This window comes from Acyrthosiphon pisum, chromosome X, assembly GCF_005508785.2.
Source record: "Acyrthosiphon pisum isolate AL4f chromosome X, pea_aphid_22Mar2018_4r6ur, whole genome shotgun sequence".
Classification (NCBI taxonomy): Eukaryota; Metazoa; Arthropoda; class Insecta; order Hemiptera; family Aphididae; genus Acyrthosiphon; species Acyrthosiphon pisum.
In genome coordinates this window covers 92,542,465-92,556,169 of record NC_042493.1, presented here as the reverse complement: position 1 = coordinate 92,556,169, position 13,705 = coordinate 92,542,465, and the positions used below count along the sequence as shown (strand labels likewise).

The 13,705-nt window shown below is 27.1% G+C and overlaps 2 protein-coding genes across 2 annotated transcripts in view; both read right to left on the bottom strand.

Moving 5' to 3' along the window:
• The window catches only part of LOC115034408 (G-protein coupled receptor Mth2-like), a 161,282-nt gene that overhangs the window by 26,800 nt on the left and 120,777 nt on the right, over positions 1-13,705 (bottom strand). The window lies entirely within an intron of this gene.
• Positions 120-13,705, bottom strand: part of LOC100575574 (probable G-protein coupled receptor Mth-like 12) — a 15,257-nt gene continuing 1,671 nt past the window's right edge. The window contains exons 2-6 of the mRNA XM_008190391.3: positions 9,949-10,442; positions 5,914-5,992; positions 4,958-5,136; positions 917-1,091; positions 120-528 (exon numbers count right to left, since the gene is read on the bottom strand). Of these exons, the coding sequence (XP_008188613.2) occupies positions 276-528; positions 917-1,091; positions 4,958-5,136; positions 5,914-5,992; positions 9,949-10,442 (1,180 nt within the window). The 3' untranslated portion in view covers positions 120-275. The remainder of the gene's footprint in view (positions 529-916; positions 1,092-4,957; positions 5,137-5,913; positions 5,993-9,948; positions 10,443-13,705) is intronic.

The window sequence follows — 13,705 nt, the reverse complement described above, 5'->3', positions numbered from 1 at the left end:
ATACTATGTGTTTAGACTTAAGATAAATTATCTGAGTAAAATATAACATACTTGATATAAAATTGTATAAATCATATTTTTTATTATAAAATATTATTTTATTTTCATAAAAACCACAAACATCAAAACGTAATATTTAAAGGCACAAAAATAATGATTTTTTTATGTTCTAGGTTCTAGAGTCTTAATATATGATATAATAATATTTACATTCTATATTAATGTTGCATTTAGAAATCATTATAACAATTTATGAGCACTGCCCAGTGCCACTTTTATGACGATCCAGATATATTGTTAATTTGTGTCGGCTCACTGTGATCCATTGAACATCTAAACTTATTCCTTAAGTCCATAATAACTTTGCATTTGGCCACAAGTATAAGAAATATAAATACTCCTTGTAGACTATTAGCTGCAGAAAGAATGATAATGTACCACTTGAACCAATCATGTTGTAAGAAAATTGGTAGCATAGACAAATATGGAAATTCCATAATCACAAATAGTTTGGTGCTCATTACAAATCTGTCAAAAATTAAAATTAAAAGTTACGTCAAGTAAAATGAAATGATTTTAAATATTTTTTGACCAATAAATCAAAAATTGTTTTGAATATTTATATTAATTAACAGAGAATACGGAAACTACATACTTTAAATTTATGAAACTTTTAGATTAATTAGTAATATTATCTATATGATACTTTGTATTATGGTACAAGTCAAAAATATGGATTTTTCATTATCATATTTTTAGACCCTTATATTTTTATTTTCCTCACAGAAATTAATTTTTTTAATATTTACTTATGTTTAAATAATGAATATGTATGTACCAAAAGTATTAAACAGACTATATTACTATATTAGGTATGTACCCAATGTGTATTGATAGTACCCTACTGTATTCTTACATCTCTTTGTAAACAAGAAAACATTCTGTCCTTGAATCTGTTCGTCTGAATTTATTGAGTTGAGATTTAATTCTTGAACAGTAAATAGCAGTTAGCAAGAACATAATTATATTGGCAGTCAGCATAACAAACACTGGTAACATGATGAAAACTACATTTCCCCAGCCATACATACCTGGAAAAATATTAAATATAAATTAATAATTCTATATTAATGACCATGCAATATAGGTACAATTTCAATATAGAAAATTAATGGCACCGATATTCATTCAAAGTTATATCACAAAATGTGAAACTTTATACAAACACCTATAATACCGTCGATTATTATTTTCCCCCCTTTATGATTCCAACAAAAACTTTTTTTCACAACCATAAAAATAAGAAAATAATGTAAAAATTTACTGTTGCAAATAAAATATATGAGTATCAAATATTTTTAATCGAAATTAAATTAATATTTTAATACCTACTTTTCTTTGAAAAATAATATGTTAAACTACTTATTGGTGGTGTATGTATTTATGTTTTGTGTAGGTAAATAGATAAAAACTTATATAAGTAATGCCGTATTGTCACATATTAATATTAAACTTATTATCATACCATCAATTATTATCTTTAAGCAAAACATTTGAAACAAGTCATTTATACTAGATTGTATAGATACCTTGTAGAGAACGGACTGAACGATTAAGTCAACAAAGGTTTGTTTTAATAAAATAACTACCAGCTGCATTTTTTTAAGGGATAGTTAAGAAGTTTAAATATTAAAAATCATAATGAACTTTTATTTTTATTTCTAGTTTAAAAGTTAAGTGACTCCAGTCTTACATCTCAATGCATTATCGTGCAGTGGTATAGTATTTACTGTTCACAAGAACAGAAAATTGGCTTAAGGTATGGATGGAAAATAATTTAAAAGAGCATTTTATTTTTAAAAATTTGATTAAATTCTGAGAATAATTAAAAATACTTGAATAGAGACATTCAAATGTTCGTCACTGCGTGCATATAAAATGTTCACGCTCAATAACGTGTCTTAGTGTCTATAAAATAAGTTTTATTGGTTTTTTGATTTGGACTATTTTTGAGGAAGGAATCACATTTGCATTCACCTGGAATTATTAGTAAAGGCTAAGTGTCAATGCCAGTGTCTCTGCAGGTAGTTATATCCCCCTACTCCGTTGGTTTAATGGTGGTTTTGGATGAGCCACTTAATGTCACGACCTATGCCAAAATTTTAGTTTAGCCCCACTGCAGTGGTGGCTCAGGGAAGAGGGGGGGGCACTAGCGGCCACGGCCCCTCTTAAACCGTAATTATAAAAAAATGTATAACTACCGTTGAAAACAATATTACAAAAATAAACAAATTACAATATCGAAAGTTGTTTAGGTTGGATAGTCGATAATTTTGTATTTTGGAGTTGAAATATCTCGGTTTACAAATATTTTAGAGATTTGGGATATCGATTGACCCCCCCATCCCTTACAATAATTAACTTAAAGCCGTTATAGATCTAGTCTACATTTTAGACTATGTAAATGTTTCTACCGATGAGTCCGACGATGCCAATTTTTTTGGTTTGACCCTAAAAACGATTTTAGGTTGGGTAGTCGACAATGTTTAATTTTGGATTTGAAATATCTCAGTACCTTAGATACTTTAGATTTTTCCTAACCTAACCTTGTTTTAATTTATGCCGTTACGCCTCTGATTTTACGTCATGATATTATTTTAATTTTTGTGACAATCCTGGCATGTTGTGTGTAGTTGTGTACAGACTTATGAGTTCCTTATTTTATTTTAGTTGGTTAATATTGTCATTACAATTAAGAAACATATTTCAAATTTGGTTTGATATCTTACAGTATTATTATTTTTTTTTTTAATAAACATATTTTATTATTATGAGTAAAATATTATTTTTTATTATTTTTATTTGCCAACAATATTTAGTTTTTGTTTTATATTTTGATGAGTAAATTATACATTTTCTTTAAAGTTTTCTAATTTTTAATTCGCATTTGTTATTATTACACATGTACTAAAAAATTAATAAAATAAAATAATTTTCCTTCTAGCATTTGTCGATAAATTTTATTGTACACAAATTATAACTAGGATTATGTATTATTATGTATGGCGTATATTTATATTTCTCACTTTTAAAAATGTGATATATTTAACTGGCATAAAATAACATTAAAGAAGGGTTTTACTCGACAAAAAAATCCGGTAAAAAAATCCACTTTTTTATATTTCATATTGAATAAAAAATTCTATATTTTTTTGACCTTTTTACAATAAATTTATATACATATTTATTTTGTATATATAAAAAAATAGTCTTAAGTACATTTTAAAGTATTTATATTATTAATTAATTAGAGGGTTGGTTGGAACACGTTTGTATGTATGGCAAGGATTTATAGCCGAAAATCCCGAGTGATCACCCATCTGGGAGATAGCAACACCGGCCGATATGTACACTCGGAGCATTTTCGCTGTTAGGTCTACCTACGGACCTCACCACACCAAGCCACCATAGATATATTATAGTGGCCACTTATTATAAGTCCCATTTAAATTCTAAGAAACATAATCAAGTTTAAAAAAAATTTTAAGAGATTAAATTTAACATATATGTAATCTACAGAATATTTTACAAATAAATAATTACCACCGATAAATAACACCGAAAAACAAATATCTACAACACGAATTATTTAAAAAAATAGAATGTGTAGAATCATTTAAAATCTTAAAAATGCTCGCCTGATAAATTTAGTGTTTGTGATATAAACTTTGGCCTTTTAGCCATCGAATTTTACACGTTTTTAAGGTATAAATCTTATGGTTTTTATTAAATATACAATATTCCAGTCCATTACAAACATAGACGGTCCTACAGGTGCAGGGTGCAGAGCCTGTGCTATTGAATGAAGTCCTACAAGACATGATATTTTAGAAAATATAATTGCATCATGATCATTTGGTCATAAATTTACAACATTGAGATCATTGTCTACTACGTGATGGCTTTTAGGGCCGAAGCTGTAACTTCTGTAAAAACAATCATGCATCTATTTTAAATATTATAGCTAATAATGAATAACAATTTAATAAACTAGCTGCATATAAAAATAAAATAAAATGAAAATACCAAGTAGAAAAATTGAATGAAATATATAGAATATATTATTATATTATATGTGTGTGTGTATGTGAGTGTGATATCCCACACAGCATTTGAGAAATGATAATATTTAGTGAATATTTTTTAGTGCTTGAATTATGAACATTTGACTAATAATATTGTATAAATATTTTATACTCATAATAACAAAATATTGGACTATATGGTTGCACAAAAATATTGAATTAATATTTTTATAATGTTTCTATGAAAATGTTTTGTCAATGCTTTTTACAAAATATTTTTGAAATGTTTACTTCATGGCAAAAAAATATAAATAAAATATTTCCTTATAATTTACGCAACTTTTTCATATTTTATGACAACTATATTGTTTTCCTGAAAATATTTTTACCATACTGGGGAAATATTAAAATGCTGTGTGGGATAAGTATAGCCGTATAGGAATGTACAAGGGCGGATTGGGTAGTCTCGGCTCTTCGAAAAATATTTTTCTACCAGCCCATAATATTTTATGGTGGCCCATAGCCCATATACGACCCACATATTAATATTAATAAATAATAATGTCTTTATCACATTTGTTTATATAGTATAATATATTATAGCTGTCATTAAAATTGTAATACGGCATTGCGGCCATATTATCCTACCAGCCCAAAATGTTTGCAGCAATTCGAGACATTCTCGAATGCTCGATTGGCCTATCTGACTCTAGGAATGTATGTATATTTTGAACTAAATGTGTGATTTAATGTGATGTACCAGAAGTAAAATCATGGTACTGCCTATGATTAAATTATATTTACAATATTTAAATCTGAAAAAAATAAAAATTTTGAAATTAATTTATTTTAAAAAAATTGTGTGAACTTACTGTAGTAAAAGCAAACATCCTCTTTAAAATTGGGTGCTAAACTCCGTAGCCATTCATCTTGTGAATATTCCAAAAAAAAACCAGTACATACGAAAATACTTGGAAGTCCACAACAGTAAAAATAGTACATAATGGTACGTACTGATGTTGATGTATTTCTGTTTGTTGAAATGTTGTACCTAAATTAAAAATGTGTTGGAAATATTATATGAAGTTATATGAACAGTTATTATTTGTACTATTAGATTATAGCAGCACTACCTTATATTATAATATGGTATTCAAGACACTGGTATAATGCATTAGGTAATAATAGGTATAATATTATATAGATAAGTCAGATTAAGAATTCAAAATACAATATTTTGATTTTGATTTCAATTTTGCTTATTGCTACCTAGGTACCTATTATTTTCCTGATTGCAATTAAAACTAGTATATTGATTTCATAATTTGATAAATTTTATTATTTTTATTTATTTTTGTTTTGTTGCACAGTATTAAATAAATAATTTCGGTTCTTTATTTAGATAAAAATATAACAATAAAACATAAATTCATACTTTTACTAACTTTTACATTTATATGATTTTAATTTTGATTTTTACCTACGAGCAGTATGCGTGTTTCATATATACTTGGATGTTAAAGGATATCGACCGGTTGAGAACACTTAAAAATAACAAAGAAATTACCACTGACCCCAAAAAAAAACCCAAAAAAGAATACAATTGAGAACGAATTTACGTGCAACATTGCCATATAACTTATTTGGCCCATGATCAGCAATTATATACTTATATAATTGTATTTACTTGTATTATAATATATTTCATATAATTATTTGCCTACTTAATACTTATTTTTAGCTTAGAAGTTTATAACACCAGATAAATATACATGTTATTATTTTCTAATTATTTTTACTATATTATGTAAGAATATAATGTACATACCTTATCTTCCAGTAAATATCGAAGCACATTACGTTTAACCAGCATAATGTTGACAGAAATATAAATAAAGTAATATAACCTAAAATTATACTTTAAATTAATCCAAAATATATAAACAAATAAAATAATAATTAATAGTGTATATAATGTGGAAGCTAAAACATGTATACCGATAAGTCAGATAATAACAGCAATATTCATATTTATTGTTGTTTAGTTTTTAGATGCATGGACAATTAGTTAGTGAAGTTGCTCACTCCCCACATTTTCACTTCAAACCTTCTCCAATATTTTATTTGGATATATTTAGAGCTTAATTTCCCGAATTCGGGACTTCATACTTTTCCCAATAAAATTTTACGTCGGTTTGTACATTTTGATGATGATTTATTATGTACCAACTCTGCTTATAGAAGGAAATGGTATTGGTTGGTAATAGGAGATATTATAGACAGGTCTGATGATGTTTCTAGTACAGGGTAAATAACACTAATTTTCCATTCATCGAAAAAAGTACCAGTAGATAGCGACATGTTAAATATATATAATAAGGGCGTAGAAAAATCAGTTTTTGAAAAAAATAGTTGGATTTAAATAAGGTCCTGGGCATGAGCTAGAATATCAGTGAGTTAAATGAAAATATAAAAATATCAGGTAGGTCTATTGTACATGAGTGCAAATGAGATAGGAGTACTTTTGGTTTATTTTGCTTCCTAGTCATAATTTAAATTAATATTATTAATCTTAGTAATATTATACACATTAATAACAATATTTAAAAGTTATAAAAACATTGCATTAAATGTGACCTGAAAATGATATAGTTATAATATAGGTAGTAGTGTAACAATAATCAGTAGACAATAATGGTTGGTACCTACTAATGATAAATCTTATAATAATTATAGTTATAGGATAATAAAAAAAAGAAAAAAATATATATAATATTTTATGAAGATGAAAAATAGAATATGTACGAATTTTAATAATTAAACATTATAGAATTACATTTTCATTATTATTACCTATATTTCTTATAAGACAGCATACACTATGAATGAAAACCAATAGTGAAAAAAAAAAATATATTCATAATTTTATACCTACTAGGAACATTAAATTATAACAGCTTCTTTTAACGTGTCAAAAGTATATAGTGATTATTTTTAATTCCAAACACATGTAAGTTAAATTATAGTTTTGAATCATAAATTACTCTAATAAAATAGTTTTTAGGAGTTGTATTAGTTATTAGATAATATATAATTGATGGTTATATGAGAATATGTTTTTCAAAAAAATAAATAGAGAGAATTTATTTAAGTTATTATTCAATCTATAAGAATGACATCAATCGTTAGTATTATCACTATCCAAATTATTTTGTAAGAGTACATATTGCGTTTTATTGAATATAGCTTAGTTTTAAATTGTGTTTCGTCATTAGAAAACAGCAAAATATAAAAATAATTTAAAGTTAAAACAATATCATTAATAATTAGTAAATTAAAGACAAAATGTGAGAGGTGGTCCCTTTGAAGGACACCTGACACGACGAAATAATATCAGAAATAAAGTTGTTGCAATTAACAAACTCTGATCTACTAATTAAAAATGAGTGTAATCAAGATATAAGAGATTAATCAATGACAATTTTTTCGATGTTCAAGCAAGTGGTAAAATCTATCAAACGGCTTTTCAATATCGGCATTAATTTCCTGATTATTTGAATATTAAGTTAAATGGAAATTTTATAATTGCTCACTGATCAAGGTGGTAATTATAGAATTCTTTTCAGTGGCGTCCTTTCAATTTTCAATTGAGGGGGGCAAAGGTTTTAACCGGCCCAAATGGGTAAAAAAAAAATGGCTCGCTTCGTTCGCAACCACGTATTATCTACATACATTTTTCTATGGTGCCCTTTTTATTAAACATATCAGTAATTGAATTAGATTATTGAGCAGTTTGTGGTAATTTTATATTTTTAGCCGCACCACCCATTTATTTTTTTTAAGTCATATTTTGCCCAAATTAAAAAATTAATGTGAACGCGTCACGAAAAAAATAAATTTTAATTTGGGTAGAATAAGGTACTCAACTAAAATATTAACACAATATCCAGAATAGTTGAATCATACACGACTGTCACGAATTAACTGAAGTTCGTTATCAATAATAATTAATTAGAGTGCCAATGATACGAGATTATGATACAAATTATTATTATTGTTGTGCATACAACAATATTACTATGTTCATTTTCCTTCACAAAACACACTCACACAAACAAACATACATAAATACATACCCACACATACAATGTGTACGTCTCCGCATACGTCTAAATTTAAATATATTCCAACTATCAATTAGTAAAAATGTATCATTGTGACAATAATTTCTTAGTGCACAGTAAAATATTTTCTGAAAATATTATAAAATAGGCATGTTTTTGCGCTAATAAAATATAATAATGGTAAAACGACAACAACTGGGCACCGACCCGACGGGCCGCTTTTAAAATCAGAAAGGGGCAAATCCCACCGTGTCCCACTCCCCCAAATGACGCCACTGATTCTTTTACAAAATTAATATTTCTATTATAATACCCATACTATACGTTATTATTAAAAAGGGAAGAAATAGTTTAAAATTAATAATTTTAAAGAAATTGTAATGATAGATATAAAGGACGATATAGTTATAAACTATAGATTTATAATTCATTTTTTTTTTTTTAATAACATAATTAAATAGTTTTACGTGATTTTTTATTCCATCGATTGGTGTTTTAATCATGTATATGTTTTCTGTTGGATACATCGACTTGTATGTATTGGTACAGTGAAAACTGTCTAAAGCGGACCCTGAATAATACGGAAAATTATCCAATACGGAATTTTTCTATGGTCCCGGCACTTTCCAATAGTGTTATATAGACGCTGAACCTCAATAAAACGGAACCTTCATAACGCGGAAATGGAACGATTTTTTAAGTCCCATGCAAGTAAAAACCTTGCATAAACCGGAAAAATGACACGCGCGGGTCAAATCTAAAACAAAAATAAGGTATAAAATATATATATGCCGATATGCGTATGTACAATTTATGTACATCGTTAAATAGTGATAGATAAAGAAGATAAAATTGTTCTATAGGTACATATTCGTATAATATATGTACATTGTACATACAATGCATTATCGCATTATCGCATTATTATTATGTACTATTGCATCTTAAACGATACGAATTTTCTTCTTTGTAACTGTGAAACAGTCTTACACTAACAGTCGTACATACACTTTTAATTTTATTTTATCTTCCGTTCATCGCATTAAATATTAAAATGCCAAAATATAAGTGTCTTTCATTAAATGAAAAATATCAACTGATCGATATTAGTACAAAAGGACATTCAGTGAAACAATTACAAGATATATTTAACTGTGGAAAAACTCAGGCTACGATACTCTTAAAAATCAAAATAGAATTAAAGAAGAATGGTTAAAAGGTAATTTCATATTTTTATGAAATATTTTAACAATGTTTATACATATAATGTATTAATGTACCTAATATGTATGAGTGTGTACATAATTTATAAACGTAAATATAAATTATTTTATATTTTTGTAGGAAACGGTAAAATGATAAAAGCAATGAAGCATAATGATAATGAAATTATTAACAACGAAATTTGGGATTGGTTTGTAGCTGTACAAGCTAAAAATATATTATCTAAAACAATAATTTGAAAAATATTCTTTGGTATTTATTTGAATTGAATAATCCGGAATTTGTCCGTTTTATTGAATAAAGCGGAATTTTTTATTGGTCCCGTGCGATTCCACTTTAGACAGTTTTCACTGTATAGCGTATTTTGTCCTTATATTATATTTTTTCCTAAATCAATTTATCACATAATATTCAGCTGGATTCTTAACAGACTTAGATATATTGTTATAGTATGTGGTATGTGGAAATGTGGTAGGAATTAATCAAATAATTATAACAATGTAAGTAAGACATACCGAACGTAAAGCACGACTCGTCTTTTTTTTCACTTTTCATACTCATTTGGTAAATTACGTAGATGCACGCCAAAAACTGGTGTTGCACGTAGCACTTGACGTAGTAGTTTTGGGTGTTTCGGAGGCTGGGCAGTGTGTTGTACAGGAGCAGCGTGAGCGCCAAGCACACGGCAGACGCTACGTAACTCGCCAGATAGAATAAGTGAATCGAGCTGGCACGTGCACGTTTGTCCATAAACACGGTGTCAGCGTCGCATATGTACGCCACTATGCTGTCGGTCACCTGTGAATACCCCACGCAATATTCCGTGAACGTTACGTACTGGTCTTCGTTGATGAGGTAAAGGCCATCCGAGACCAAATTGAACCCGTCGTCCAATATGTCCCTGTGTGAACATTTGAATTCTTCATAGTATGGCAGCACCAGGTCACCCTCGTCTATTCCATAGGCGGACATCGTGAGTGGCTTCTCGCTCAGTGTGCACTCCGGACCACTGCATGATATATTATACTCGTTAGTGTAATTAGGGGAGAGAATTCTTTAGTGCTAATTAACATTTATTGCTAATGGTATTTATAATGGTGATGGAAATTTATATTTTTTTCTTTTTACAAGATTTAATTGATACGTTGTCATTATGACTCCATAATCTTACGTATTTACATTTTTAAGCTATTTGACCGGATAAATAATTTTTTATTGACATTTATAGAAGAAAAAAAAATTAATTAATCAAATACATACAAGTGAGGACAGTAAGTGTATAACCAAGATGGTTATCAAACAATTTTAATACATTTTAATTTTTTTTTCTCCAATTATATTAAAAAGCACTGAGCATTTTGAACTTTGAACTCCTAAAAGTACCAACTAGATCCAATTTGCTTCAAAAAAACATAGATAGGGCATCGAAACTTATGATCAGATCAATTCACATCTTTCTACGTTTTATATCTACGTTAGTAATGACTTATAAATTAATAACATCTACGTGTAGTTATATTTTTAATAATTATTACATAGGTACCTACAACATAAAATTTGTTTTTTTTTTCAATTTGCTTAAATTACCGTATTACCAACTCCCAAAAAAATAAATTACTTATGGCAAGGAAATAATGATGCATCTAACAAAATATACTTAGTAATATAATAGACAAACTATTCTGTCCCTACTTAGAATAATTTTTCATCGTATAAAATGATTCAGTGGTCATTGAATTCTAATATTTTGAAAATTTATTCATGTATAGAAAATAATAATTTAAGTAAAAGTAGAATGTTTCTAGCAACGAAAATCCTTTGTAGAGAAATCGTTATTATATGTGTGAATATCAATTATTGTAATTTGAGCTTCAAATATTCATAAAAAATGAATTTGCCTATAATTCAAATTTTGCTTTGTAATTCCAGGAAGAATAACTTATGATGCACCTTGTTTTAATTTTCAGGGTTAAAATGTTAGCTTTGGTGAAAGGCAAACAGTTAGGAGGAACATTGAATCTGAAATTTGGTTAGTATGGATATCATGATAAAACATAATTAAGTATAAGGTTGAATAGGTATTATGAGAATTCGGAATAATCATTATAGTTTTGTATTTTATAATAGTTCTAAAGTAGATCTTGTAGAATATACATACAATAGGGGTAGATAATAATTGCAGTCTGAACTCTTATTATTACGATCAATAACATAGGTTTGATATGGGTTCAATAATTTACAAACACAATCGGATAATAACGCATTCAAAACAACAACTATTTATAGTGTTATTCTGTTATGCATTTAACTGTGTTGAACTCAGATAACAAAAAAAAATATTTAGATAAAATACATAAAATTCCACAAAAAAATATCTAAACACAGATTAAGATTGAGATAAAACGTTAATATCTAGATTATGTTATAGATAAATACAAATTTTTCCATATCAATGACAAAAAATAAATATTGTTAGTATTTATAGATGAAGATGATTGTTTACGTGTAAATAAAATATCATCTTCCAAAATCTGACTTATTGAATTAAAATTACTATTTCATACCTGAGGGCTAAAATGCATGATGTTTAGCCTACAAAGATTAATTATTATAAAAATATTGTAATACTTAATATATATATAAATGCAAATAATTATTGTCAGTTATTTTATCTTGTAGGCCAAAATTGCAAAACTGTGTGACCATATTATGTTATGTTGTCAAATAACCGAAAACATGCACACTACTGCATAATACTCCTTAATACCATATTATTCAGTTTATACTGTTTTAAAATGAATTCGATATACGTACTAAACTGATTAATTCTATATTTATAAATTATCTATAGACATTTCAGTGCAGAATTCTCATTTATTTATAATGTGTTTTTTTCCGAATCAGATATATTTATCTAGATCATCTGAACAGTGGGTATTAAATATTTAAACAAAAAAAAATATTAATGACATAATATAATAATATTATGTGCAGTTTAGTAAGATTATCATGGTCACAAAATCGAAAATAAAAAACATTTAAAACAAAATAGTCATAGGTATTAAATGGACGTGTGTATATTATAATCTGTGACTGGTTTTCGATTCAAGTTCAAACCAGTAAACCCAGGCATTATAACTTATAATATTATATAATAAGTCTATAGAAATTTATTGATCGTATTAACCCTCATAATGTACTAGTAGAATTGCGCCAAAATTGTTTTAAATGTACCTATGATCATGTTATTTATTCATTTAGAGTTTATACTTTATATCAATCTTAATTTAAGCAGGAAGTCAAAAAACTAAAATAAATATAAAAATAGTAAAATTACAAAAGCTAAACCTTTTGAAAATTGTTGCACATTTTCACGCAAAATGTACCGACTGCAAGGACAACTATTATATAGTGCCACCTTTAATAGTAGATTTGAAAATTAACATGTACTTATCCAGAATACAATTCATTTAATTTTTATGACCTTATGTGTGAAAATCTAATACTAGATTCATTAAACAGTTATTCACTGAAAAGTTTATTGTTAAATTCAACACAGTTATTTAACCTTAAGGGATTTTTGTTGATATTCTAATTAACATTGATCGTAAAATCTTGAAATATTACACTGCTACTAAACTATAATTTTCTATACTTAATTTAAGTATTTAAATAATTTTAAACATAATTATAGGTATTTTTTGAGTGTTTATAATATAATTAAGGCTCGCTAAGATACTTTTGCAATTTGATACAAGATCTGACATTAATTTTATTCAATGCAGTTGAAATATATTTAAAATACATTAGGTGTACTTAGGAATTGCCAATGAAATACGAAGTTCCTCTTAAATATTTCATACTGGAACCAAAAATACATTATATAGACATTGAAGTATACAACATTAGATATTTAAACAGAGAATAACGATTTTAGCGAATTTTAGTGTTCCGAATTCAAAAATATTGATTGTTCGGACTTAAAGCTTTTATATATTCGTATATTATTATATATTAATACATAATGACGTTTTCAAAATATTATTATTAATTTTAAGTTTATTTATACGTTGGGTATACCATGAACCTCACATCGTCCACCGATCTATGGAAAAATTGAGTTGACCAAAAGTTAATTATAATACAATATGATAAATATAAAGGTACTAGGCGGTATTATACAATTAATGCAATTATTATAACAATGAATAACAATATACTTTCATAAATGTAATGTTTTCATCAAGAACGAGTTCAACTTTACAGCAGAGC